Source organism: Myotis nattereri (assembly GCF_964212035.1).
Source record: "Myotis nattereri genome assembly, chromosome: 21".
NCBI classification, from domain to species: domain Eukaryota; kingdom Metazoa; phylum Chordata; class Mammalia; order Chiroptera; family Vespertilionidae; genus Myotis; species Myotis nattereri.
The window spans coordinates 18349619-18377298 of record NC_138097.1 but is presented as its reverse complement, the minus strand read 5'-3'; the positions used below and the strand labels follow the sequence as shown (position 1 = coordinate 18377298).

Genomic DNA, 27680 nt, shown 5'->3' with positions numbered 1-27680 from the left:
CATTCTGTCGCGATGGGCATGTGGTGGTTTCTGGGTTCTCACTGGTACGAACGGGACTGCTCAGATTTAGGGACATCTGCACGTTTCTGTTGGACGTGAACCCAGGGATGGGATTGGAGTCATGAGCATAAAGGTTTTCAGTGTTTGTAGATACAGCCTAACAGTTTTCCATGGGCCTGCGCTGCTTTGCAGTGAGTGAGCGTTCCCCTTGTTCCACTTCCTCGCCGACCCCTTTGGAAGGGGCGCCATCTGAAGGTTGGGCGTGTCATTGCGCTCGTTGGCCCTCGATGCCTTAGCCCTTTGTGTGCTTCATGAAACGTCACTTGACATTTCTTGGTTTTCCCTGTTCGGTTGTTTCTGCACGTATTCTAGGTGCGTGTGCCCCAAAATGCAGCCATTCCCCTCCGTGGCTCTCCTTTCACGTTTCTAACGGTGTCGTTTGATAAATAGAGGTTCTTCATTTTATTGTAATCCAATGTGTCCATCTTTAATGTCTACTCTAGGGAATGTTTCCATACAGCAGGTTCATGTGTTAGCTTTTGGACGCAACACCGCTCCTTTTCCATCTAGACCTATAGTTTCCCTTAGAACTGATCTCTGTATGGCGTGAGGTAGGGGTTGGCATTCTTCTCTCTCCCTCTCTCTCTCTCTCTCTCTTTGTGATTCTTTTTTTTTTTTTTAATAATATATGTTTATTGATTTCAGAGAGGAAGGGAGAAGGGAGTGATAGAAACATCAATGATGAGAGTGAATCATGGATCGGCTGCATCCTGCAGGCCCCCTACTGGGGATCAAGCCCGCAACCCAGTGCCTTGACTGGAATCAAACCTGGGACCATTCAGTACACAGGCCGATGCTCTATCCACTGAGCCAAACCAGATAGGGTTCACTGTGATTCTTTTAATATCTTTATTGATTTTAGAGAGAGAAGAAGGGAGAGGGAGAGAGAGATAGAAACATCAATGATGAGAGAGAATCATCGACTGGCTGCCTCCAGATCACCCCCTACTGGGGATCGAGCCTGCAACCCAGGCATGTGCCTTGCTGGGAATCGAACCTGCGACCCTTTTGTGCATGGAACCACGGTCGACCAACTGAGCCACACTGGCCAGGGCTAGGGGTTGACATTCTTGGATTTTTTTTCTCCATATGGATATCTAGCTGACCTGTCCTTTCATTGCAGAGACCATCTTTTCCCACATTGTTCTGTGTTTCGTGGGTCATAAACCAGATGTCTGTCTGTGGCTCTGTCTTAGGTCCTCTGTCCTGCCCCACTGGTCTCCATCCATGCTCCAAGGCCACACAGTCCTAGTGGCTGTGGCTTCCCAGTAGAGTAGGTCTGCTCACCAGGAAGTCTTCAGTTATGTTCTTCAAGACTGTCGTGCGTATCATCCCTTCACCTTTCAAAATGCATTTTAGAACTGGCTTGTGATCGCCACACATGCTCACCACTCGTAAAACACCTTCCTCTTGGAATATTGTTTGGGATTCCATTGCATGTATAGATTCATTTAGGGAGAATGGACTTTGTTAAATTACCAAGTCTTCCAATACGTGAACCTGATATATTTCTCCATTCACTTAAAACTTTAAAATGTTCTCCGGAATTTTTGGTAGTATTTTTGCTTAGAGGTATTGTCTATATTTTGTTTAATGTATTCATACATAATTTTTTTATTTTTGGGTGCTTTTGCAAATTCTTTAAATTTTCATTTTCTAGTTGTTGCTAGTATTAGAAATGCAGTTGAATTTTTTATGACCATAGATCTAACCAAAGTCAGATTAATCTCCATATTTAAAATGATTTCATGAATGTTGGTACTTGTATTTTATTCTTGAAGTGAATGTAGAACAAAAAGTGTTCACCACTTTTTTGCACTAAATGGTTTGCAGAGAATGCTGTTAACCAACAGTAACCAATGACTATTCACTCACGTAATTATACGTTTGGTCACTGAACATACATGCTGACCCTATTTTTTTCTTTGACTACAGCAGCTCCAGGTGGTCCCACTGTTCGGTGACATGCAGATAGAACTCGCAAGATACATCAAGACCAGCGCCCACTACGAGGAAAACAAATCTCGGTACGACCGTGAGCTGCCCAATAGGATGTTCTGAGATGTTCCTATTGTCGTTGTTTTGTGTTTTGTGTTTTTTAAGAGAGAGGGAGAGAGAGACAGAAACATCAACGTGAGCAAAGAACATCTATTGGCTGCCTCCCCTACATACACCAACTGAGGATCAAACCCACAACCGAGACAGGATATGTTTTCCATTGCAGCGACGGATGGAGGGAGAGGTAGAAAGAGAGAGAGAGAGAGAGAGAGAGAGAGAGAGAGAGAGAGACCTATGTGGGACACATCAATTGGTTACCTCTCAAATGCTCCCCAGTCGGACCTGGGCTTTAACCTACAACCTAAGTACGTACCCTTGACCAGGAATTGAACCCACAACCGTTTGGTATGCAGGCCGATGCTCTGACCATTGATGCACACTGGCCAGGGCTAATTTGATCTTTCCGTCACAGTTGACATTCAGCATGACTTTGCATTGTTTTCCGGGGTGCAGCATGGTGGTGACCTAGTCATATACTTCACAAAGGGGTCCCCCTGGTATGTCCAGCACCCACCTGGCACCACACGCAGTTAGCACAGCGTGACTGGCTGTATTCCCTGTGCTGCACTTGGCATCGCCGTCAGGAAGCAGTTTGGTGACGAAGGAGAAATTACGGTGACTTTTTAAAAAGGAGCAGGCGACCCTCCGGTGACCCGCTCCCCTCCCGCCAGGTGGACGTGCACGTCTTCCAGCAGCAGCCCCCAGTACAACATCTGTGAGCAGATGATCCAGATCCGAGAGGACCACATGCGCTTCATCTCCGAGCTGGCGCGCTACAGCAACAGCGAGGTCGGCAGGCCAGCCCTGGGGGCCTTACTGTGAATGCAGGACCCACCTCAGCCTCGCAGCTTAGAGAAAACTAGGTTCATCACTCACAGTCCTGCAGGGCGCACGGCCCTGGGGTCACACACGAGATCCCAGATTGAGAGAGCGGCCAGGAGGGCCGTGGGCCGTGGGTGTAGCAGGTGCCTTTTCCTCAGCGAACTGCAGACTGAAGGGGTTGGGACAGCGGGTAAGGGCCCTGGACCCTTCAGTGCTCAGGCTGAGGCGCTAACCATTAGTGGTGCTGGCCAGGGCCTGATGGGTCGTGTGCCCCAATGTGTCACATTTCTGGGCCAGGGCCCTTGGGGTGGGTTCCTAGAGCGGGTTTGATGGGACGGGGGAGACTCGGCCAGATTTCTACTTGTGGGACGACTTCTCGATGCTCCTTGATGCTCCAGGTTGTCACAGGCTCCGGCCGCCAGGAGGCCCAGAAGACAGACGCCGAGTACCGGAAGCTGTTCGACCTGGCGCTGCAGGGCCTGCAGCTGCTGTCCCAGTGGAGCGCGCACGTGATGGAAGTGGTAGGCGCCCTCGCTCGCTTGCCAGGAGGCGGGAACCTGGAAAGCGTCCTCCCCTCCCCACCGCCCCCCAGACTCATCAAGATATGGACTCAATGATATTTTTTTTGCATTAACTTTGGTTCTTGGATCAAGAACAAATTGGCTTTTTATTTGGGGGCCTAGAAATAAGGTTATATGTCAATTTAAATGGAAGACAATTCAACATACGTTTCAGGCACCTGAGTTACAAATCAATGGCCTCATCTGTTGGCATTGATAGCCTTTAAATTGTAACATTACGATATTTTTAAAAATATATTTTTATTGATTTCAGAGAGAGGAAGGGAGAGAGAGAGACATCGATGTGACAGTGAAACATCGAACAGCCGCCCCTTATAGGCCCCAATCCTGCCCATTGCTTCCCACCCCGGTGACCTTCCATACCTGGCTTATCCTTCCCGCTGCCTGTGTCTGTCTGCCTGTCCTTCCCGCTGCCCGTGTCTGTCTGCCTGTCCTTCCCCCTGCCCGTGTCTGTCTGCCTGTCCTTCCCGCTGCCGCTGTCTGTCTGCCTCCTACACGACCGGCAGCCGAGCACTGCAGTCTGTTTTTCCCTGTCTCTCTGACTAGTATTCGTGGAAACTCGTGCACCCGACGGACAAGTACTCCAACAAGGACTGCCCCGACAACGCTGAGGAGTACGAGCGCGCCACGCGCTACAACTACACCAGCGAGGAGAAGTTCGCCCTCGTGGAGGTGCGTCTGTCTGTGGTTTCTGCCTCCATCGCCACCGGCTCATGTGGGCTCCCTTTTCAAAGGAGAGGAAAACGGGAATAAACCACCTACATTTGTCATTGCTTCTCTGTGGGGCAGCCCTTTTGCATCTGTCGCAGTTGTCGAAACAGAATAAAATAGGCCGTGGGTACTGATCTCTGCCGACACCTCCCCTGGGGCAGGTCCAGGGGGACAGGAAGTCACCTGGCACCTGAGAGCCAGGAGCCCCTCCCTCTGCCCCCCTGGGAGCCCCGATCCCAGGCTCTGCCGTGGGATTTCATTTCACTTACAGCTTCCTGTCTTTTTTTTTAATGTGTTTCTATTGATTGAGAGAGAGGAAGGGAGAGGGAGAGAGAGAGGAACATCGACCAGGAATCACCAATCCTGAGTGGGAATCGAACCCACGATCTTGTGTATGGGATGATGCTCCAAACAACTAGCCACACCGGCTGGGGCAGCATTTCTTTTTGTCATTAGCAAATAGACTTTCCTCATCTGTTTGAAAAGCAGCACAGCCACGGAACAAACCCGAGCAGAGCCCAGTGGTGGGGAGAGGCCGGCCGTGTGCATCGGCCGCCACCCCAGAGCCCGTGTCCCCGCAGGTGATCGCCATGATCAAGGGCCTGCAGGTGCTGATGGGCCGGATGGAGAGCGTGTTCAACCATGCCATCCGGCACACGGTCTACGCCGCCCTGCAGGACTTCTCCCAGGTCACGCTGCGGGAGCCGCTGCGGCAGGCCATCAAGAAGAAGAAGAACGTCGTCCAGAGGTCAGCGCCCGCGCTCGGGCGGGATCGGAGGGCTGCTGCAGTCAGTGTTTCCTCTTCTGTACATACACGAGGCCCCGTGCACACAATTGGTGCAAGGCAGGCCTTCGCAGCCCCACCCCCGCCCCCGCCCGCACCCGCCTTGCCCTGACGCTGCCCGCGTCCGCAGCCACAAACCCTCATTCCCCAGTTCCCTTGTTCCGCGGAGCCCCCCTATCCACCACCCCACAGAGGGTGCCCTGGGCCTCCCTCTCTGGGCGATCGCGGAGCCCCCCCTACATTGATCGATCCGCCAGCTGGTGCCCTGGGCCTCCCTCTTTGGGGCGATCGCGGAGCCCCCCCTACATTGATCGATCCGCCAGCTGGTGCCCTGGGCCTCCCTCTTTGGGGCGATCGCGGAGCCCCCCCTACATTGATCGATCCGCCAGCTGGTGCCCTGGGCCTCCCTCTCTGGGCGATCGCGGAGCCCCCCCTACATTGATCGATCCGCCAGCTGGTGCCCTGGGCCTCCCTCTTTGGGGCGATCGCGGAGCCCCCCCTACATTGATCGATCCGCCAGCTGGTGCCCTGGGCCTCCCTCTTTGGGGCGATCGCGGAGCCCCCCCTACATTGATCGATCCGCCAGCTGGTGCCCTGGGCCTCCCTCTTTGGGGCGATCGCGGAGCCCCCCCTACATTGATCGATCCGCCAGCTGGTGCCCTGGGCCTCCCTCTCTGGGGTGATCGCGGAGCCCCCCCTACATTGATCGATCCGCCAGCTGGTGCCCTGGGCCTCCCTCTCTGGGGTGATCGCGGAGCCCCCCCTACATTGATCGATCCGCCAGCTGGTGCCCTGGGCCTCCCTGTCTGGGCTGATCAGTTGAGGCTCCCCTCCTCCTCCCCCTCCCCACATTGATTGCCCCTCAGAGGGTTGCCTGGGCCTCCCTCTTTGGGGTGATCGCGGAGCCCCTCCCCAATTCATCACCCTGCTCACCGGTGGCCTGGGCCTCCCACTGCTGGGCGATCATGGGGCAATGGCAGCCCCCTGACCAATCGCATCGCACCCACCTTGACTGGCCTGGTGCCAATGCATGTCATACTTTGGTCCTCCGGATGGTCGTTCTGCTGTTGGGCCATTTGGTCGATATGCATATTATGATTTTGTTATTACAGACTAGGGGCCCAGTGCGTGAATTCATGCGCCTTTAAAGGAACTATGGCCACAAAGCTATGGTTGGCACAGGGGCAGGTCTCATCCCATCCTCTGCGCCATGCCCACCCCTCCCGCCACGGCCCCCGGCCCCCTGTCCCCTGTCTGCCAGCAGCCCCGCTCCTGCCGCTGCCGCTCCCATGCGCCCCTGGCACCGGCCCCACTCGTACCCGGTGATGGTGTGGAGCGACTGGGGCCAATGCTAGCACTGGGTGTGAGCGGGCCGCCGCCGGCAGTGGGTGCGAGAGGCGGCTGCTGGTCCCAGTCGCCCCTCAGGAGCAGGGATAGGCGGAGAACCCCTGAGGGATGATCAGGGCTGGCAGTCGCCGCTGGCACCCACGAACAGCGCCAGGCTATGGGGCCAGCGCCAGGCACCAGCAGCGGGTGCGAGCAGCGGGCAGGAGGTGGCGTGCGGTAGCAAAGAATTTTCAGTAACCACAAGAGGCTTGTCCCGATGACAGTTGGTCTGGCGCCCCCACTCACCTGCTCCACCATCCGGCCGCGGCCAATGCCCATCATGTTCTGCGCGCGCCCCCTGGTGGTCAGTGCGTATCATAGTGACTGGTTGTTCAGTTAGTACACCATTCAGTCTATTTGCATATTACGGTTTTTATATATATGTTTTTATTGGTTTTAGAGAGAGAGGAAGGGGGAGAGAGAGAGAAACACCCATTGGCTGCCTCCTGCACGCCTCACACTGGGGATGGAGCGCACAGCCTGGGCATGTGCCCTGATCAGGAATAGAACCGTGACCTCTGGTTCATGGTTGACACTCAACCACAGAGCCACTGAGCCGGGCAACAATCTATTTTTAAAATCCCCTGTTGAGCTGGGTGAGCGTCGCTGAGATGCTGTGGTGACCAGTGGCCCCACGGCGTCAGCGCTCGTGCCGTGTTTAGTGTCCTGCAGGCCATCAGGAAGACTGTGTGCGACTGGGAGACGGGGCACGAGCCCTTCAACGACCCAGCCCTGAGGGGCGAGAAGGACCCCAAAAGCGGCTTCGACATTAAAGTGCCTCGCCGCGCCGTGGGACCCTCCAGTACGCAGGTTCTCGTCCCTGGTCCCCCGTCTCTGCCTGTCCCCCAAGAGGGCCAACCCTGAGCGGGGGGTCGGGAAGTGCGGTCAGGAGTGAAGTACGGTCACCTCTATGCTCGGACAAATCCCGTCTGGCCTGTGTCTCTCCGGCCCCTCTGTCCGTGGCCCGCGAGGGTCCGAGTGCTGCCCGTGACAGCCCAGGGACTGCCCGGCTCGCTCACTTGCATGCAGACCTTAGTCTGACGGCCCAACGCCCAAGTCCAAAATACGGGTGACCGTCCGTCTGTATTCACGCTGCTTCTGGGAGGCTGTTTTGGGGCACGGGAACGATTTTCACGTGGTGCTGCAGAGTATTATTCCTGAAGAGACAGCTTGGAGAGATTTAAAAATGTAGCTTCTGTGCCCGGAATGGAGTCACCATCGCTTTGTTCCTCTCGTTCGGCCCCCAAGCAGCTTTCTCCTGACTCACACCTGCCCGCCCACCCCCCCACCCCCCGCCCCCGCCCTCTGCTTTCTCCTCCCGTGGGGGCCCGGCCCTGCCTGCCGGTCACCAGGATCCCCAGCAAAGCACGTTGCTGACTGTGAATGGGACGCTCGGTATCTGGGAGGAAGCCCGTCCGGGTCCGTCCGCGGTGTCTGCCCTGCGTCCCGTGTGTGTGTCCCCGCTCCGCGTGTCGTGTGACTAACGCTCTCTCCGCCTCTCCCGTGTCTGTCCGTGTCTAGCTGTACCTGGTGCGCACCATGGCAGAGTCCTTGAGCTCCGCTGAGCTGCTGCGGCAGCTCAAGTCTCTGGGCATGGAGAGGCTGGTGCATGTGGTTAACGCGTTTCTGAGGCAGTCCTACACCTATCCGCCTCTCTTAACCTTCGGGGGTAAGACACCGTTCGTTTCCCTTGCTGACGTTCAGGGCACGGAGGCGAATGCTCCTTCGCAGGTCCTTCCTCCCACGCAGCAGCCCGCGGCCACTAGATGGGCGCCCAGACCCCTTAGCGGAGCCGGGGAGCCCGGCTCAGGTCAGGGCCTCGGAGCAGCCCTCCTGGGGCCGAGCAGCATCTGGCGCGACTAATGCTCCCTGTGTGTTTTCTCCCGCCAACGTTTCACTGGATAACGCAGCTTTACATGGTGAGAACCATGCTAGAGTCCCTCATTGCAGACAAAAGTGGCTCCAAGAAAACCCTGAGAAGTAGCCTTGAGGGGCCCACCATATTGGACATAGAAAAATTCCATCGAGAGTCCTTCTTCTACACTCACTTGATAAATTTCAGCGGTAAGAGACACTGCTGACCAGCGCCCGGCCCAGCATGCTCTAACACCGCTAACACCGTCCAGAACGCTTCCGCCTGCTGACCGTCCCGCTGAGGTCCCCGCACGCACCCGCACCAGGTGGTGACGTGCGGGGACCCTGTAGCCACCTCCACCTGCTGCCGTTCACGCATGGCCGGCCGGGTGCCCCTCCGAGCGGCATGGCCTGTGGACGGGTGAGGGCCGTGGGGCCGTGGCTGGCCCTTCAGCCGCACAGGGTCTGACACGACCAGCGAACGTCCCTCTGGCAGTGACGTGCGCAGTGGGCAGGTCCCCTGGCTCAGGCAGCTGCCCCGGGGAGACGCAGGGCCCTGGACCAGGGCGCCGGTGGGGGCCCTTGGTTGCCCTGTCACAGCCGTGTGCTCCCAACGGGAGGCCCCGTCTTGGCTGGGACGCTGCAGGTTTGCAGTGAAGAACGAGCTTTTTGCTTTTCACTCCATCGCAGGGCAGAAGCATAAAAAACAGTCCTTTTGCACTAACTAGACCCCACGGAGTGTGCAGGAAATGCCGCGTCGGCTCCCCAGCAAAACAGGGCCGCCCTGGTCTCACTGCTCCTTTTCAAAAGCACTTTCCTCGCAGCCCCCGAGGCCCACAGGGCCCACGAGAGGCACCGATGTCCCTGTCAGACCCACAGCCCCGACGCCCCTCTGTCCTTCCCTGGTGAGAGCGGGCACAGCCCAGGGGGCTTGCCTGCAGTCAGGTGTCCCGTCCCTAGTGTGAGGGCCCCGAGACCCTGTCCACTCACCACCCCCGCATGGCTCCGGGCTGATGGCAAAGGACCTGGCGCCAGGTGCACGGCCCTCGCCCTGTCTGTCTGTCTGTCTGTCTGTTTTTGTCTGTGAGTCTGTGCCGTTGGCGGAGACTGACCCGCTGCCGTCCACACCCCCAGAGACCCTGCAGCAGTGCTGTGACCTCTCGCAGCTGTGGTTCCGCGAGTTCTTCCTGGAGCTCACCATGGGCCGGCGCATCCAGTTCCCCATCGAGATGTCCATGCCCTGGATCCTGACCGACCACATCCTGGAGACCAAGGAGGCGTCCATGATGGAGTGAGTGTCCCGGGCCCTGCGGGCTCTGCTCGTGGTGACCGGGGGCTCTGTTGGCTTTGGGGAGGTGAGAGGTGGAGGTGGGGCTGGGCTGTTCTCGCTGCTTAATTCGATGCCGTGATTCTAGGGGAGAGACGAGAGAGTCATACAAGGGACAGGTTTCTTACCTTTTTTTTAATGTTTTTATTGATTGCATAGAAGTTGGGAGAGGGAGTGAGAGAGAGAGAGACATCAATGATGAGAGAATCATCAATCAGCTGCCTCCTGCACAGCCCCCACTGGGTATCCAGCCCACAACCCGGGCGTGTGCCCGAACCAGGAATCGAACTGTGACTTCCTGGTTCATAGGTCAACACTCAGCCACTGAATCATGCCAGCCAGGCAAAAATAATATACTGTTAAAAATAAAAAGTCCTTATTGTTGTGTTTATTAAGAAAAAATTTAGAGGCCCGGCGCACAAATCCGTGCCTAGGCCCGGCCGGCGATCAGGGCCAATCTGTGGGGCAACCGGGGGGCGATTAGGCCCCCGCTCACACTCGCCCTGGACGGCCTGGCACTGCCCACTCGCCGCCCCGCCCCCCGCTGCTGCTGCCAGTCGCATCTCTGCAGGGAAACTGGCAGGGTGAAGGGAGTTGCCCCCTGCTGGCACCCGCCTTGGCTGGCGGTCTGGCACCGCCTGCTTGCTGGCACCGCCACCACTGCCACTGGCTGTGGGCAGCTCCTGGGTTGACCATCTGCCCCCTGGTGGTCAGTGCAGATCATAGCGACCAGTCATCCCGCCGTTCGGTCGATTTGCATATTACCCTTTTATTAAATAGGATAGGATGCCACATCCTTGTGGCAAAAACCTTTGAAACGGGATCAGGGACATGGTGCAGCTGCTGGAGGCCTGTGTCTCGGGCGTGGCCCACGGGGTGGGTTCGCTGCCCAGGCTGCTCCCTCAGGGCCTCGCAGGAGCCGAGCCTGGCATTTGAAGGGATTGGCTTGCCTCGTGAGAGGAGAGGAGAGGAGAGCAGAGCAGAGTGGGGTAGTTCTCCGGTCCGGGGAAGCTGCGTGTGCGAGGCTGGCTGACCGCTCCCCTCTGCAGGTATGTCCTCTACTCCCTGGACCTTTACAACGACAGCGCCCACTACGCCCTCACCCGGTTCAACAAGCAGTTTCTCTACGACGAAATCGAGGCAGAGGTGAGTTCCCAGGCACCTGGGACGAGTTCTTCCATGTCCTTTGTCTGGGGGTCGGAGGAAGCAAACCTGCCCTCTAACACAATGAGGTGTAAACAGAGCAGCGATGTTTGACGTCGATATTGGGGTCAGCCCTCTGTCTGCGCCTCTCTGTGCGGCTGCTCCGTCACAGCAGCAGCGGGAGGGGATGAGCCGGTCCTCCCGGCAGCTCGCCTGTGGTGACAGCGCGGACACGTGCACACGCTGCCTGTGCTGCAGACACGGCAATGGCCTCTCGTGTGTGTCTTCCCAACAAGAGCCTCTGCCAGTTCCGTAGCCGTTTGCGTCCTTTGCATCCCCGGCCGTGTTTACCGCAAAACTGGAAGTGCAAACCTTCTGACCACCGTCCACTGTGCCTCTGGCAACCCCCACTCACTTTTCCGCATTTGAGTGTGTGGTTTGTTAAGATTACACACGTGAGACCATACAGTACTTGTCTCTGTCCAGTTTATTTCACCTAGCACAGTGCCCTCAACATCCATCCATGTTGCTACAGGGCGTGGCAAACGCAGGTTTACCGTTGTCATACGGAAAATAGTACAGTTAACAAGAATAATAACACAAGAATAAACTCTGCGCACACAACACTGTAATGACCAGAGAGAAGGGTGGGGGCAGGAAGGACAGGGAAAAGGGGGTAAATGGCGATGGAAGGAGACGTGACTTGGGGCGGGGACCACAGTACAATAGACGGATGATGTGTGATAGACTGTCCGTCTGGAACCTATATAATTTACTAACAGAAGTCACTCCAATAAATTCTGTGCTTCGTGTATTCACAGCTGTGAACCTAGTCTTGCCCCCCCCTGCATATAACACATGTTCTTTATCGAAGGTGTTATCTGATCTCCGTTCAGGGAATTAAAATGTAACGTCTGCTTTATTCTTCTTCAGGTGAACCTGTGCTTTGACCAGTTTGTTTACAAGTTGGCTGACCAGATATTTGCATATTATAAGGTGATGGCTGGAAGGTGAGTATGTGTTCTGTGGTTTGGGGAAGGCACCTTGGGTAGCTTGATCTGATATTCGCATTAAAATTCAGAGCCTGTGAGCAATGTCCTCCCTTCCCTCCATCCTAGTTTGCTTCTGGACAAACGGTTAAGATCCGAATGCAAGAACCAGGGGGCCACCATCCACCTCCCGCCCTCCAACCGCTACGAGACGCTGCTCAAGCAGAGGCACGTGCAGGTGAGGGCCTTGCCCCTGGACCGGCGTCTGAAACAGGGAGGCTTCCTTAGCGTTCGCGGGATCTGAATAGGAGTCCGTATGTCAAGTGACTGTGGGAACTTCCTTATAAAGTGCTGAGAGTTTAAAGCAAACGGTTTCTGTTGGATAGCCTGCAACACGAGGGAAGACTTGCAGCGCTGTGCACCAGGCCCTGCCCAGATTCCTTTTTTTTTTAAATTATCTTTTTAATGATTTTTAGAGAGAGAGAAAGGGAGAGGGGGAGAAAGAGAGACACATTGATGTTGGAGCGAAACATGTTTAAACGTTGTGCATTATGTCTTCCTCTTATGAGTTCCAGGGGGGACGTGCACATACATGGTTTCAGCAGTTCACCCTCTCCACCCTCTCACCCCCAGCTCCTGGGCAGGTCCATAGACCTCAACCGCCTGATCACCCAGCGCGTCTCGGTGGCCATGTACAAGTCCCTGGAACTGGCCATCGGACGGTTTGAAAGTGAAGACCTGACCTCCATCGTCGTAAGTGCCCTTTCTTCCCTCAGGCTCGGCCCAGAGTTGGATACAAGTCACAAGGAACATAGCTGCTTTTATTTTCGTCCGTATCGACACATTGAACCAATGATACGTTCAGTGTTTTGTCCAGAAATCAAAACATAAGCACTCATTAAGCTTGGCCTTCTTTTAGCAGAGAATTCTTTTAAAGAGAATTTCATATAGCAGATAGACGGCAGAGGTCCAGCATACACATCGTTCGTATCATAGGGTCCCTGGAAAAGAAAACCAAAGCAACAGCCGGGAAAGAACATTTAAAAACTTCTTAATATGTTTTTATTGGTGAGAGAGAGAGAGAAACATAGATGTCAGAGAGGAATATTGACCAGCTGCCTCCTGCAACTCCCCACACTGGGAATCGAGCCCACAACCTGGGCATGTGCCCTGACCAGGCATCAGACTGTGTGTGACCTCCTGGTTCATAGGTCGATGCTTAATCGCTGAGCCCCCCGGCCAGGCAGGAGGGGCATGTTAAAGGCAACCGAGCGGGCATGAGAAACCCGGGTGTGAGAAACCCACTCCTGCTGCCTGGCAGACCCTGCCTCATGCATTCTTGGTCCAGCTCGCTGACCACACCCGGTGTGTCGGCTCCGTCCCGCCCCCCCATGGCGCCGCCCCGTGGGGAGTGGATGCCGCTGTCTGGGCCCCGTTCTGTCCTCACTCCTGTCCTGTGTTCACGCAGGAGCTGGACGGCCTCTTGGAAATCAACCGCATGACACACCAGCTGCTGAGCAGGTACTTGTCGCTGGACAGCTTCGACGCCATGTTCCGGGAGGCCAACCACAACGTGTCCGCGCCTTACGGGAGGATCACCCTGCACGTCTTCTGGGAGCTCAACTACGACTTCCTGCCCAACTACTGCTACAACGGCTCCACCAATCGGTGAGCACCCCCCCAGGGGTCCTAGCCGCCTAGGCCAGGCCCCACCAGGTCCCGGTCGGGTCCTCGCTGCCACGGACCAGGCTCTCCTGGGTTTGGAGACTGTTTGCTGGGCTCCTGATGCTCTTCGTTTCTGAGCTCTGGGCACATGTATCAGCCTTCACAGAATTTGTATCTCGTGCACATTCTAGTTTAGATTTCTCTGAGTTTTTCTCTGATTATTATTTCAGTTAATTAGCAGAAAGATTTAACTGATGTTTAATGGAAAATTTATGAATATTTAAACGTCATTACATTTTCCTTTTCCTTGTTCTTATTTAGGTTTGTTCGGACAGTGTTACCATTTTCCCAAGAATTTCAAAGAGACAAACAGCCAAATGCTCAGCCACAGTATCTGCATGGGTCCAAGGTAGGCTTTCTGTGTGTGTGTGTGATGATCGTTAAGTTCACCGTTTAGCATATGTTGAAGTTTCATTTAAAGCAGTTAAGTTACGATGGTTTAACTCTATCATGCCAGTTATAAAATGTTACTGTTTTATTGATTGGTTGATTTTTCGAAAGTGAGGGAGGGAGAGAGAGAAACATTGGAGTGTTGATCCGCTGCCCGCTGCACGCCCCTGAGCCTGCAGCCCCGGCCCGGCCCCTACCAGGCGCGGGAGTTGAATAGGCCGCCCTGTGGTGCACCGGACAACACCCACTGAGCCTCCCGGGACAGGGCAGCACGTTATTGGGCTTTTTGTTTGGGTGCACACTCATCTCACCACAGCTGATTTTGGGGGGAAGCAGGGCTGTATTTTATTGAGTCAAAAAAAAATAAATAAAACTCCGAACATAGTGACTCAGATTACAAAAGATACACCCATAGCCCTGGCTCTGTTGGTGGGGTGTCATCTTGTGCACCGTAAGGTCACTGGTTGAGCTCCAGACCCGGGCACATGCCAGGGTTGTGTCTCTCTCTCCCTCTTTCTTTCTCTCTCTCCAAAAAAAATCAATAAACTATTCGTAAAAAATAATAATAACATGCTCTCTCTCCAAGGAGCATGGCCATGCCCTTCCCATCCCCCCTCCCCGTCCCCCTCAGGCAGGTATCTCCTGAACTCCAAGGGACCTCCCAGGTCTCGCACCGGGGGGAGCAGTGGGCAGCGGCAGGTCGTCCTGGACCCCCCGAACCTGCCTCTAGGGCCCCTTCGCTCTGACTCTCAGGGAACCACGGCAGCCCGGGCCGGGCTCTCCTTTTCTTCTTCTCGGCCAGCGATGGCGAACCTGTGACACGCGTGTCAGAGGTGACAGGCGAACTCATTTTCTTGGTTGATTTTTTTTTTGTCAAATGGCATTTAAATATGTAAAATAAATATCCAACATATAAATCTTTGTTTTACTACGGTTGCAAATATCAAAAAATGTCTCTATGTGACACGGCACCAGAGTTAAGTGAGGGTTTTCCAAAATGCTGACACGCCGAGCTCAGAAGGTTCGCCGTCACTGGGCTAGGCTCTTCCTTGTTTCATTGTTCTAAATGTGTTTTTGCTGCAGTCAACAAATTCTTGCCTTTCTAGCAAAAAAAAAAAAAGAAAAGAAAAAAAAAGATACACCCACTGGAAGCAGCACGGGCTCAGGGAGGGCCGGGCACGACAGGCTCCCTCTTCCGCACGCCCTCTGTGAGGTGTGTGCCCTCTGCTCGCTGGTGTTCGTGCTGTTCCCTTTGAAGTGGAGTCCCCTGTGGGCTGAGCAGCCCTGGGCTCTGTGGTCGGAAGCTCGGGGCTGAGATTTGGGCAGGACGTCCTCCTCGAAGGTGCGGCGAGGAGCCGGTTCACACAGTGACACAAAGGGGCCCCTTTAGGCCCTTTCAGCTGAGAAAGAAAGTGTGTGTCCGTGGGGCCGGCCAGGAGGGCACTGGGTGACCGGGAAGCCGGGTCGGTAGACGTAGCAGCGGCCTGGGTTCCGAGGACACGTGGGATTTCGAGGGGAAAGGGAGGCTGCTTCCGTCTGCTGCGCGGCCTGCCGCGCGTTTATTGCACCGAGGAGCCGGTGGGAAAGAGGAACTGGGCGCCGAGCTGGTTTTCCTTGCCGGGGTCCTCACTTCCTCCTGCCCCGCAGTCTGAGGGGTTGAGGAGGGGCCAGAAGTCTGGCCTTTGAAGGGAGGGCGTTCTGAGACTGACCCAGATCCGCGCAGCCTGGGGCGGGGGGCACGCCATCTCAAGGGGTAGATTCGTGGGGTTGGTTCTGAGAGGGGTTCCCCACAGCTCTGTTCTGTCAGTCCTGCTGCCCAGAGGCGTCACCTCGCGGGGGGCCACCTTGTGAAGGCGTCGCGAGAGGCCTCATGCGGCCGGCGCCCTGTGTCCGCAGGCTCTGAACCTGGCCTACTCCAGCATCTACGGCAGCTACCGCAACTTCGTGGGGCCCCCACACTTCCAGGTCATCTGCCGGCTGCTCGGCTACCAGGGCATCGCTGTCGTCATGGAGGAGCTGCTGAAGGTCGTCAAGAGCCTGGTACTGTCCCTCGGGTGCACTTCCTCCCCCCCCCCCCCCCCCCGCCCCCGGTGAAGGGTCCTGCCCCATTCCAGTTGGGGGGGGGCCTTCCCCCCTCCCACGAAATGTCAGACACCAGCTGGCATGCAGCTCAGTTCTGACACTGCCCAGTTCCCATCAGATTCCCCAGGTTAAGGGCTCAGCCCCACAAGACTGCCCCCAGCACCCCCCCCCCCGCCCCCCCGACTCCAGCCGCATGTCCGGGCTGTCGCCTGTGCCTCCGATCCGCTGCCATCGGTCAGAGGCTCCTGCGGCCCCCCCGCCACCCCACACCCCACACCCCCGGGTTAAGTTGCTAGAGCAGCTCACGGGACTCAGGGAACTAGTTCCTCCCCAGGTGAGACGCTGTCATGCGTACGTGTTCTGTGCACTTATCCGAGAGAACTTGATAAAATCTTAATCCTGAGCCCATTGTTTTCAAGATTCTTTGCTGCCCAATATCGATGTTCATGTCTTTGCATGTTTCATAAACTAATCAAGAGAAAGCTTGAAGCTCAGTGTCCATGTAATTTAAGTGCTTAGCGCAGAAGCGGATGGGATTCTAAGATGACAGAATCTACACTATGGAGGTCAGGACCCAAAAGCAATTAGAATACAGATGAGTGGGGCCGTTGCCACAGCCGTGACCCATGACAGACCCCTGCCAGGACCCCAGTGTAGCCGCCCTCAAAGCCGTGGCCCCTGGCAGGTGGTTGGTGCCCACAGTGACCTGGTCTCTGTTCTTCACTGAGGAATCCAGAAACCAGCCTGGTGGGCGTCGCTTCCTCGCACCCTGCCCTCCCTGGAACGTGCCTCCAGCCACACGCGTGGCCACAGCCTCCTGCTGGGAGCTGTTTCCGAACCTGCACTCACTGGTTTCACAGCCCAGAGGGTTGCCAGTCCTTCACGCCGCCCTGCGTTTTAGACCCCGTGTCACTGGTCCCGTGGGCCGCCCCACCTCAGGGACAGGCCCGGCTGGTGGCTGACGCAGCCCCTGTCTCCGCAGCTGCAGGGCACCATCCTGCAGTACGTGAAGACGCTGATGGAGGTGATGCCCAAGATCTGCCGCCTGCCCCGGCACGAGTATGGCTCCCCCGGTGAGCACAACCGTCTCCCAGGACGGCGCGGGGTTGAGGGGGAAAGAGGCTGTGGAGCCGAGGGGCAGTGCCTGTTGCTACATGGACCACCCCTGCAGGAAATGTTGGTGTCAGGGCGTGTGGCGTCTCCTTCCCGGGCCTGGCGGCGGTGCCAGAGGGTGTTCTGTGGACACAGGCTGTGCCGTGGGGGCTCGGCCCTCCAACACCCCCAACTCTGCCCCCCTCTCGCCCCCAGGCATCCTGGAGTTCTTCCACCACCAGCTGAAGGACATTGTGGAGTATGCGGAGTTGAAGACCGTGTGCTTCCAGAACCTGCGGGAGGTGGGCAACGCCATCCTCTTCTGCCTGCTCATCGAACAGAGCCTGGTGAGCGAGCACCCGCCCCGCCCCAGCATGGCCATCACCCCCCGGGGAAAAGAGGGCGTTGGTGAGAGGCTTCATCTGTGGGGTGACTCAGGAGGAAGGGCAGGACAGCGCCGCCTTGTTCGTGACTCTTTAGACGTTCACTTTCATTATGTTCCCTACCCTTGAAACCCAGAAGCGCAGTGTAGTGCGTGTGAGAATGTTCTAGTACGTGAGCATGGTACACAGCCACACAGGGACCCCCCCTATGGAACTGACCCTCCACATGGGCGGGAACTGGGCGTCTCCGTGCAGAAGTCCCCGTGTACGGGACCGCGTCGCTCACACCGCCGTCCAGGGTCCCCTGCCACCTTCCCCAGATGGCTCTGTCCATCCCCTATGAACTGACTCCCTAACGCCACCTTCTGCTCCATCCCAGTCTCTAGAGGAAGTGTGCGACCTGCTGCACGCAGCCCCCTTCCAGAACATCCTGCCGAGGGTCCACGTGAAAGGTGAGCCCGCGCCCCCCGGCGGAGCCGGTGTCTAGGAAGTTAAATAAACGGGAAAACGGACACCTTCGGGGCTCCCTGCGATGTGCTCTCTTCACGTGCTTCTCAATAGATGGGCTGGGTGCGGGGTGTGGGCCCAGAGGGACTGGACGTCACTCTGCTGTGCTTCGCTTCTGATTATATTTTCAGTAAATTTTCAAAAGTGAAGGTTGAACAGAAAGTCATTCCTGTCGCTTTGAGTTAAAACATCAAAGGAGTCGGTTCTGCACATGAATTTTCAACGATAATCTGCACGGACCATGTTACTTTCACAGTCTTCCCTTTGTTTTCTTATATAAACTGTAACTGCTGTGATCATTCACACAAAGACAGAGTGTACGCTAATTTTTTCCACTGCAGAGGGAGAGAGACTCGATGCCAAAATGAAGCGACTGGAATCCAAGTACGCCCCCCTGCACCTCGTCCCTCTGATTGAGAGACTGGGGACCCCTCAGGTAACCTGGGTCGGCCGTCGCTGTTCATAGGGCGTCCACGTCGGGCCTGGGTGAGGCTGGGTGTGCAGGCTCTGGGGGAGCCCAGACCAGGAGGCATCAGGATGTTGGACGGGTCCACTCGGCCCCAGGGTCTCCAGGGGGCGTTCGTAACGGGACCTGGTCACAGGGCGTTTCAAATTGTGAATCGGCTGCTTCCCTTGAACGTGCGTAGAACACCCCCTGGCAGGTGAGCCGTCTGCAGAGGTGTCGCCTGCTCCCGGTGTCCATCCCTCACGAAGAAGGCTTAGTCCCGGGTGTTTAAGAACAGACGAGGGGTAGGGATGGGGGGTCCGACCGGAGGCCAGGTATCCGGGTAGAGCTCCACGGTACGCAGTCTGGGCACGTCACCCTTTTGGACCAGACGATGCTTTGTTGTGGGGCTTTCCTGTGACTTGTCGGCTGTGACGCAGTGTCCCGGGCCTGTGCCCATTAGCTGCTCCTAGACCTGCCCTGTGTGGTGACGATGGAAGTGTCTGCACACATTGCCGCAGTTCTCTGCAGGCACCATCGCTCTGTCCTCGGCCGTGAACCCCATTGAATCGTGTAAGACGTAGGGAATACCTGACCTTTATTTGGTTTGATGCTTCTGCAAGTGAAGATCATTTTCCATTAAGTCAGAAAGAAAACAGGGTTTGTTGGTTCAGCCCTTGACCTCCCGAGTGGCCCCATCACGTGCCTTCCTTCCCGCAGCAAATTGCCATAGCGAGAGAGGGGGACCTGCTGACCAAGGAGCGTCTCTGCTGCGGCCTGTCCATGTTCGAGGTCATCCTGACGCGGATCCGGACCTTCCTGGACGACCCCATCTGGCGCGGGCCTCTGCCCAGCAATGGGGTCATGCACGTGGACGAGTGTGTCGAGTTCCACAGACTGTGGAGCGCCATGCAGTTTGTGTACTGCATCCCTGTGGGCACGCATGAGTTCACGGTCGAGTAAGTGTGTGCTCCGGGCACAGGGAGGTGGGTGCTGAGCAGCTTTAAAGCTACTGAAGTGCAGTTCTCGCGTGACTCGGGGCTCAGCCTCTGGGAGTCAACCCAGGAAACTTAGGCACGTGGGTGTGCATTCCTCCAGCGAGGGCCCCAGCCTCCTGAAGTCCTTCAAGGAGGGTATGTGATCGAAAAACAGGTTAGGAAACGGGGTCCAGAGGAACCCAGAGGGGTCTTCACCAGGAACAGGGACACGCCACCAGCTGCCCAGTTTTCCCAGCAGATGCCTGGGTCGTGGATGTCTGGAGACAGAGACGGATGCAGGAAAGACTTTCATTGGTCGCCCCATTCTGCTCATGGCTTCTTGTTTTTTAATCCTCGCTTGATATTTTTCCATTCATTTTAGAGAGAGAGGAAGGGAAATTGAGAGAGAGAGAAACATCAATAATGAGAGAAAATTGTTGATCAGCTGCCTCCTGGACACTCCTCAGTGGGGACCAAGCCCGAAATCCTGGCATGTGCCCTGACCGGGAATTGAACCCTGACCTCCTGGGTTCACAGGTCGACGCTCAATCACTGAGCCACACTGGCCAGGTGCTGACAGCTTCTTGTTTGCAGGCAGTGCTTTGGCGACGGACTGCACTGGGCCGGCTGCATGATCATCGTTCTCCTTGGGCAGCAGCGGCGCTTTGCTGTCCTGGATTTCTGCTACCATCTGCTGAAAGTCCAGAAACATGATGGCAAAGACGAGATTATCAAAAACGTGGTACGTGGACAAAAGCCTTGTGTCCTACGGTGAAGTTTCATAGTAAAGCATGCTTTCAGCCTATGACAGCTTCTTTCTCGGGGGATGTTTTCCATCCCAGCACGTAAGGTGCCGCCGAGTGAAGCTTCCCTTTGACTCTCGAAATGAATCGTAATGAAACTGGTGAGTCAGGCAGTCTGACAGTTAAAATACCAAGTGTCCCATATTTATCCTCCTCAGGGTTCTTAGATCTGGGTGTTAATGTAGAGCCTCACGGGACCCGCGATCAGGCCCCTGGCCTACTGCCTGGTCTCCTGGCTTCCTTTGTGGTCGTCAGAGTGTGCCTTTCGGCTGCTCTTTAGATCTTTTTATCATTTTCATTTTCTGAAATGTTTGTCATTGAATTCTAGAAAACACTCAGACATTATCTATTTGTCTACGTATCTATCTCATTTTTCCTGTGGCAGCCTTTGAAGAAGATGGTGGAGAGAATCCGCAAGTTCCAGATTCTTAATGACGAGATCATCACCGTGTTGGACAAGTACCTGAAGTCGGGCGATGGAGAGAGCACGCCCGTGGAGCACGTGCGCTGCTTCCAGCCCCCGATCCACCAGTCCCTGGCCAGCAGCTGAGGACATGCCTGTGGCTGCTTTGGGAGTCCCAGTCCTGGCTGCATCAGTAACTGTAGGGCATGTTGTTCTTGTCACACGCAGTGAGGTTTGTAGGGACTCGGTCAGTGTCCTTGTACCTATGAAAGGGCACTTTTCGATCTGAAAGCCTAAATTTATAAAATTGACTTATTTTTCTAGCCTAAAATTGTCTATGCTTTTGGTAACTAGGAAGCTTGAGACTATTGGCTGCAAATTGCTGCCTTCCCGTTCTTACAGTTCTTTTCCGTTTTTCTGTGAAATGTCCAAGTGCCACCGGGGTCATCCGTGTATCCCTCAGCCAGGGATCAGTGACGTTCAGGGACTCCAGCAAGGAGCATGGATAGCTGATTGTCATAAAAGTCGCTAATTAAAGTGGAAATTAATGATTGTTTAGCTTTTGTTAGGCCTTTTGCTAATGATCTTTTATGAATTAAAGTCATTCTTTCCTTCCCTATTTGTGTCAATTATTTCAGAAAAGAGTGAGCTTGACTCCTGGTTTCTACTAAATCCATTTGTAACATCTAATGTGTGAGGGATGACTTAAAGGGTGTAGAAATAAAAGGAATGAAACCTCCTTGCTGTCGTTCATTTACTGTGACCACCCTGTGTGTGTTGGCTTGGACAAGGCACTTCTCTGCTTATCTGGGTGCACAGACTGGGTCCTTGGAATCTGAGTCTTGCCCACCACAGCTTCGGAGGAGGAGTAAGTTATCTCTGTCTGTGGACACAGAGCACCGACTCCAGGTAGGACCCACGCACATGCTACTGAAAATGCAGGGTGAGCTGTGCCCTGTGCCGCTCAACATGAACATGTTTTCTTGATATGAACTGATAACCTTGGGACCTGCATTCTGATGGAGGCAGTCTCTGTCCTCAGCCCATAATGAAAGGCTAGAATCTCGGGAAAAATGACTGTGATGATTACACTGACATAACTCAGATTCCTGTGTTTTAGAAGTGTTACAATCCACACCACAGGTAGTAAACACTTACGGAAAACACAAGTGATTTAAGATGTTAATTGAACCCCTTGGTTATAGGTTGATGCTCAACCACTGAGCCACACTGGCTGTGCCCAATAGAGAAATTAATGGAATAGAATAGAAGATGTAATAAGAGACCCAAATCCAAAGATAAATTTTTAAAAATATATATTTTATTGATTTTTTTACAGAGAGGGAGGGAGAGGAATAGAGTTAGAAACATCGATCAGCTGCCTCCTGCACACCCCCTGCCCGCAACCAGAGTACATGCGTGTACTTACTACACAAACGTCACAGGATGCTGTCAGCCAATTCCTGTGCAAAAACGATCCTCTCCTACCCTCTTGTGGCCATTCAAGGAATAACACCTTTGTGTTGCTGTCCGTGGTGCTGAAACCCCAGCTAATGTCCTGTGAACACGACCAAAAATTCTAACCAGGGGAAAACAAAACAAAAACTCCCCACAAAATCATGGAGGCTGTCCAGGGCGGCAATCGTTCCGTCCCTAGATGGACTGAAGCCATGGGTCTGGATTTTTTTTTTCCATGGGTCTGGATTTTTTTTTTCATGGGTCTGGATTTTTCACCTCTTCCCGCCCCAGCCCTGCAAAGGGAGGCCTTGGCTGCTGCACTGACATCAGGAACCTGTGCGTTCACGGTGTCAGTCCGTAACCCGGAGGCTGCCATTACTGAGGCGGCCAGTCCGTACAGCGAGGTGCTGGAGTGTCGCGAGACTCGGCGTTCTCGCGAGAGGCCGCCGTTATTGCGGCATGCCCTACCATGGAGGCCGCCATTATTGAGGTAGTCCGTACAGGGGAAGCCGCCGCTAACGGAAACGGCCAGTGCCGAACAGGACGCTCTTAATGAGGCAGCCAGTAACCTGCAGGCCGCCTGTATTGAGGCAGCCAGTACCTGGAGGCCGAAATTACGGAGGCAACTAGTAGCCTGGAGGCGGCCATGATCGCGGCAGTCCTCCCCTGAAGGCCGCCATTAATGAGAGAGTCATTCAGTACCGGGAGATGCAGCGCCGGTTGGAGACCTGGGATTTAAGAAATTTCCGTGGGTGATGATGATGGAGAGGACAAGGCGCATGATCCGGCTTTACAGAATAGAAAGTCAAGCCTCAAAGAGAGGGACGTTACTTCTATGCACGTTTGCCAAAAACCGCAGGGCCGAGAGGGCCCTGACCGGCTGTGAAGGGGCCACGCTACCGCCGAGGATCTGACGGAGAGGGCGGGTCGGGGCTTCCTGAGGCGCCTTCGCGTTCCCCCGCCCCGCCTCCTCCAGCGGTGACCCGTGGGTTTTCCATTTATCGCCCTTTCCCGGGGCAAGAAAAAGTGGTGGCAGGGCCGGAAGCGCGGTAGCCCTTGGGTTCGAGACGACGGCGCCGTTTAAGGCAGAGCGAGCGTCCTGGTACCATCGGAGCCGCTAGATTCTTCACCCGGGCTCCGGCCCAAATTGGAGAAAACCTGCAAAGTTCCGGCGGCCTATGGAAGGGCGCTGAGGGTCGCAAAGCATAGGGTGCCCATCGGAAACGCCGAGCCTCCCAGGGCCACCGGAAGCCGCGCCCCTGGGCGGGGTCAGACAGCCTCTGGGAGGAAAGAAGCGGAGCCCCGCCCCGCGGCGGAGCGCGCCTGCCATGGCTGAGCCCCCGGGTGCTGGCCCCGCTGCCCTGCGCTTAGCTGCCGCCGCCAGCTGGAGGGCCGTGCGCGGACGCTACGTGGAATACTTTCCGCGAGTGTTGGAGTTTCTGCGGTGCCTGCGCGCTGCTGCTCCCGGCTTGGTTCGCTACCGCCACCACGAGCGCCTGTGCATGGGCCTAAAGGCCAAGGTATGAGAGCCCCTGGGACCAGGAACGGGCAGAGCGGAAGGGGCGGGATGCAAGGATCAGACTAGGACAGGCCGCCTGTGGGTGGGAGCGTTGCAAAAGGGAAACCTACCCCAAAGTGGGAATTCTGAGCTCAGTCCCCTTCACAGGTGGTGGTGGAGCTGATCCTCCAGGGCCGGCGCTGGGCCCACGTTCTGAATTCCTTGTATCTCCATTTTCCAGTGTCTGGACCTACTGTAGTGCGGGACCCCAAAGCTGTGAGTCATCCCTGGGACAGTCCCCACCCACAGTGAGTCCTTGGTGCCTCTAACGTGTCTGCCCTTTTACCTTCAACAGACAGAACAGGATCTGAAGATCATCTCCGAGGCACAGGAAGCCTTTCGCCAGCAGGTGAAGCTGCTGGCAGAGGCCCCTGAGGATTTGGATTGGAAGTTGCTGGTGAGACTAGCGAATTTTGGAAACTATAATGTGGCTTTCTTTTCTAGTTCTTTTCTGACCAGGTTTTTTTCTGTTGGCAGGAACTTGAACAAGAGTATGGGGAGCCCTTTCTAGCTGCCATGGAAAAGCTATTTTTTGAATACTTGTGTCGGCTGGAAAAAGCACTGCCTACCCCCCACACAGAGCAGGTTTTCCTAGGGCAAAACGCAGAGGGCAGAGGGCAGGGTGATTGGATCAAGGACTGTGGTCTTCATGCTCTCTCCTTGCCCACAGCTTCAGGATGTGCTGAGCTGGATGCAGCCTGGGATTTCTATCACATCTTCTTTTGCTTTGAGCCAATATAGTGTGGACATGGGGTGGCCACTTCCAGGTACCAGGACCATCTGGAAATATTAGGAATTTGGGGGTGGAATATGTAGCCTGAGATCTTTTGAGACAGCCACCTCATTAGAAAGATTACATGGGCTTGAGACCCGAGAAACCAGACTGAGTTTATGTGTTACTCTCTGTTCTCTTTATAAGGAACGTTCTTTTCTTTTTAGAGTGCTCTGTGACTAATTCAATGAACATGTCAGAGTCCATGGAGCCCAGTCCTCCTCAGCAACCAAGACCAGCACTCCATCAACCTGTGCCAAAAAGCAACTCTGGCCCACACCATCCTCAGGGACCAGCCTCAAGAAAGCACCCAGAACCTTTGGCTGGCCATCACTTCAATTTGGCTCCTCTAGGCCAGCGAAAAACCCACGCCCAGTGGACATCCACGAGGGTAGGCCATAAAGAGCACCCCACAGTCATGCTATTCCCCTTTAGGAATCGGAGTTCACCAACCTACGTCATATATCAACCCAGAACAGGAAAGAACGAGGGACACACACAGCAGTTCCAGCAGGTGATGTGGGCACGAAAGCAGCCTCCACTGGAAAGTCTAGGAGTCCATCGCAGACCCTGGGTGGAAAGACTGTGAAAGAGAACCCAGCTGACTTGTCCGCCTCGGAGCAAAAGGCGTGAGTGGAACAGTTGCTTCTGCCTCCTAGCAGCACAGTCCTTGCCTGCTTTCCCTTCATCCTCTCTTCTTTGCTTGTTCCCACCCCAGGAATTGCTGGGACTGCTCCATGGAGCCCCTGAGATTGCATACTGAGTCAGGACGGGATCAGACAGCCTCCTCTCTTGGAACTCTTGAGGGCCTGTGTTCATCTAGAAGAGTACTTAATTCTGGTTTCCTTCTTGCAGTGTGTCCTCCATCTCTGTGCAGCCCTGTCATGACCAGAGGGGACTTGGTTTTGGACTCTGATGAGGAGGAAAATGGCCAGAGTGGAGGAATGGTGAGTAGGGAGCAACAGAAAGCTGGGGAAAGAAGGGGATGGGGCAGAACAACACAGAGACCCATGCTCCCTGAATATAGAGGGCTCAGGGAATGTTTCAGATGACAGGATCTCTCTGCTCCCTTCTCTGCAGGAGTCTCTGGAAAACTATGAGAAGACAAAGTTTGACACCCTAGTCCCCACCTTCTGTGAATACCTCCCCTCTCAAAGTCCCAGTGCTATGTCTGCCCCTTCCCATGACCATGTAGGCCCCTCTGATAGGACCAGAATGCCGTCTCATCTTGCCTGTCTCCTTCCTCCTCACCTCTGCAGGCCATTTGGTGGGGATAAAGTGGAAGGCCAGCCTTGGGTTGCTTGACTCTGTGGCCCAAATTACTTTGTAATGCTTGATCATTAAACTTTGGATTTGTTAAAACACTGTGTTGGTATGAGGGAGGGGAATTAAGGCTTCTATAAGGTCAGTGTAAATCATTCCTTGGAAACATGACTGGACTCTCCAGGACTAAAAGAATCCCTTTGCCCTTTTACTTCCCTTGGAAAGTGTTGTTCAGGTGTATCGGAAAGATTACCAGGGCTGAGAACCTGGTTGAGAAATTACCTTTTGCTATTCTGAAAATATCTGTATGACCTGATGCCAGAATATATACTCTATAAATTTTCATACTGCCAGGTTATCGGGAGGAGAGTGGTGTGGTAGCACTTGAATGGAGATGCTTCTTGGGAAAAGTACTCACTGTCCTTGACACCACTGGGTCAGTGCAACCTCCACTTTCCTGAAAAGCCAGGGCAGTAGAGGGCAACCACGTGACATGCCAGGGGACATGCCAAGTAGGGGGAGACATTTTCCTTGAAGAGCAGGTGAGCTGGGAGGTGGTGACAGGATCCCCCCTTTCCTCCACACCCTCCAAAGGGGCAGCTGTGGGGTCAGTGCCTGTGGGTGTCCTGGGATCCTGGGTGGGGAGGGAAGTCTCTCTATCAGAGAAAATGAGATATGCAAGCATTTGTCTTCCAGTCACACTTGGCTCTGCCTGGTTTTGAAGCAGAGCCAGAAATTTGCGCCTGGAAGCTCAGGACTGCGGACAGAGACACAGCGGCTCTCATGTTATTTCTTGAATGGCCACAGAACAGCAGCAGAAGATCATGTTTGCACAGGAATTGGCTGAGAGTAATAAGTCTATAGATCCATAGATGTGTACACTATAATCAGTAACGTACTTGAAGGACATCATATATATATTATACACATTTTGTTCTGGGGTAGTATTTGAAATAAACTGTATATGTGTAGCTAGAAGTTTTTAACTAGGCACTGATATGTGAGTATATCCTATATAATAAAAGGCTAATTTGATCATTGTCCCCACTGGTGGGAGTTAGACTAACTGGGAGTTAGATGTGTGCTGACCACCAGGGGGCGACAAAGAACTTGGTGGGCATCGGTGACAAGGCACTGGCAGTGGGCAGCAGTGGAGGCACTGCCGGCCCCATGGGCATCGCTCGATGAGAGCAGGAACGTGGCAGGATGGTGGAGCAGGTGGGCGGGCGGCACCAGGCCAAGGTGGGTGCGAGCAGGAGCCCTGATCGCCCTGCCAGTTGCCCCACAGATGGGCCCTGATCGCCGGCCAGGCCTAAGTACCCTACACGTGGACAAATTTCATGCATCGGGCCTCTAATACACATATAATCATCTTTATTGGTATCTATATTTATCTCCATACATACACACACTAGTGTCTGGTTAAAAATGGCACCGACAGATATATTAGCTAGATATTGTGTTCTTTTTGTTTCATGTTTTGTTTGTTTTGTTAATTCTCACCTGAGAATATTTTTTCAGTAATTTTTAGAGAGTGGAACGGAGGGAGAGAGACAGAGAAACATGCATGTGAGAGAGACACATTGATTGGTTACCTCCTGCCATTTGCCCCAACCAGGACCAGGGATCACTGGTTTAACATTTTTTGTTTGTTTTGTTGTTGTTCTTGTAGTTGCTTTTGTTGTTGTTTGTGGTGTTGGGGGTGGGGTGGGATGTATGTGTGCCTGTTAAAGCTCAGATTCTGGGGTTTCACAGTAAAGTGACTGAATTTTTTTATTAAGATATTTTTATTAATTTCAGAAAGGAAAGGAGAGGGGGTGAGAGAGAAAAACATTAGTGATAAGAGAGAATCACCGATCAGCTGCCTCCTGTACACCCCCCACTGGGGATCGAGCCCACAATTCAGGCATGTGCCCTTGACTGGAATTGAACCCAGGACCCTTCAGTCCGCAGGCTGACACTCTATCCACTGAGCTAAACCAGCCAGGGCAAAGTTACTGAATTTTAATAAGAACTAAGGAAAAGTTTGTGCACGCTCTCACCTTAGAGAATCACAGCTTTATGGTAAGAGTCTGCTATAAATTTTATTCAGAATGCAAAAAACCAC

The 27680-nt window shown here is 54.4% G+C and overlaps 2 protein-coding genes across 3 annotated transcripts in view; both read left to right on the top strand.

Annotated features, from left to right (window-relative positions):
- Positions 1–21141, top strand: part of CYFIP1 (cytoplasmic FMR1 interacting protein 1) — a 29662-nt gene extending 8521 nt beyond the window's left edge. For both annotated transcript variants that reach the window (XM_081114643.1, XM_081114644.1), the window contains 22 exons: positions 1996–2087; positions 2790–2907; positions 3339–3461; positions 4068–4193; positions 4814–4980; positions 7065–7212; positions 8313–8466; positions 9391–9547; positions 10633–10729; positions 11660–11736; positions 11845–11953; positions 12349–12468; positions 13184–13383; positions 13702–13789; positions 15727–15870; positions 16895–16985; positions 17221–17351; positions 17767–17839; positions 18236–18330; positions 19060–19298; positions 19911–20058; positions 20505–21141. In XM_081114643.1, coding sequence (XP_080970769.1) covers positions 1996–2087; positions 2790–2907; positions 3339–3461; positions 4068–4193; positions 4814–4980; positions 7065–7212; positions 8313–8466; positions 9391–9547; positions 10633–10729; positions 11660–11736; positions 11845–11953; positions 12349–12468; positions 13184–13383; positions 13702–13789; positions 15727–15870; positions 16895–16985; positions 17221–17351; positions 17767–17839; positions 18236–18330; positions 19060–19298; positions 19911–20058; positions 20505–20669 — 2862 coding nt within the window. In that variant the 3' untranslated portion in view covers positions 20670–21141. The remainder of the gene's footprint in view (positions 1–1995; positions 2088–2789; positions 2908–3338; positions 3462–4067; positions 4194–4813; positions 4981–7064; positions 7213–8312; positions 8467–9390; positions 9548–10632; positions 10730–11659; positions 11737–11844; positions 11954–12348; positions 12469–13183; positions 13384–13701; positions 13790–15726; positions 15871–16894; positions 16986–17220; positions 17352–17766; positions 17840–18235; positions 18331–19059; positions 19299–19910; positions 20059–20504) is intronic.
- A 1353-nt stretch (positions 21142–22494) lies between these two features.
- On the top strand, positions 22495–25672 carry LOC308535935 (TERF1-interacting nuclear factor 2-like). The gene is made up of 9 exons (XM_081114954.1): positions 22495–23500; positions 23647–23754; positions 23834–23935; positions 24016–24123; positions 24209–24305; positions 24478–24701; positions 24785–24939; positions 25166–25257; positions 25391–25672. Exons 1-8 carry the CDS (start codon positions 23309–23311, stop codon positions 25224–25226), a joined length of 1047 nt encoding a protein of 348 aa, XP_080971080.1. The 5' UTR covers positions 22495–23308; the 3' UTR covers positions 25227–25257; positions 25391–25672.
- Positions 25673–27680: the final 2008 nt, after the last annotated feature.

Bases quoted from the DNA above. Each gene is read 5' to 3' on its own strand.
- LOC308535935 (XM_081114954.1), top strand. From the start codon at position 23,309: ATGGCTGAGCCCCCGGGTGCTGGCCCCGCTGCCCTGCGCTTAGCTGCC. The intron at 23,755-23,833 runs GTGAGTCATCCC...TACCTTCAACAG, and splicing joins TAGTGCGGGACCCCAAAGCT to ACAGAACAGGATCTGAAGAT. The intron at 23,936-24,015 runs GTGAGACTAGCG...TTCTGTTGGCAG, and splicing joins ATTTGGATTGGAAGTTGCTG to GAACTTGAACAAGAGTATGG.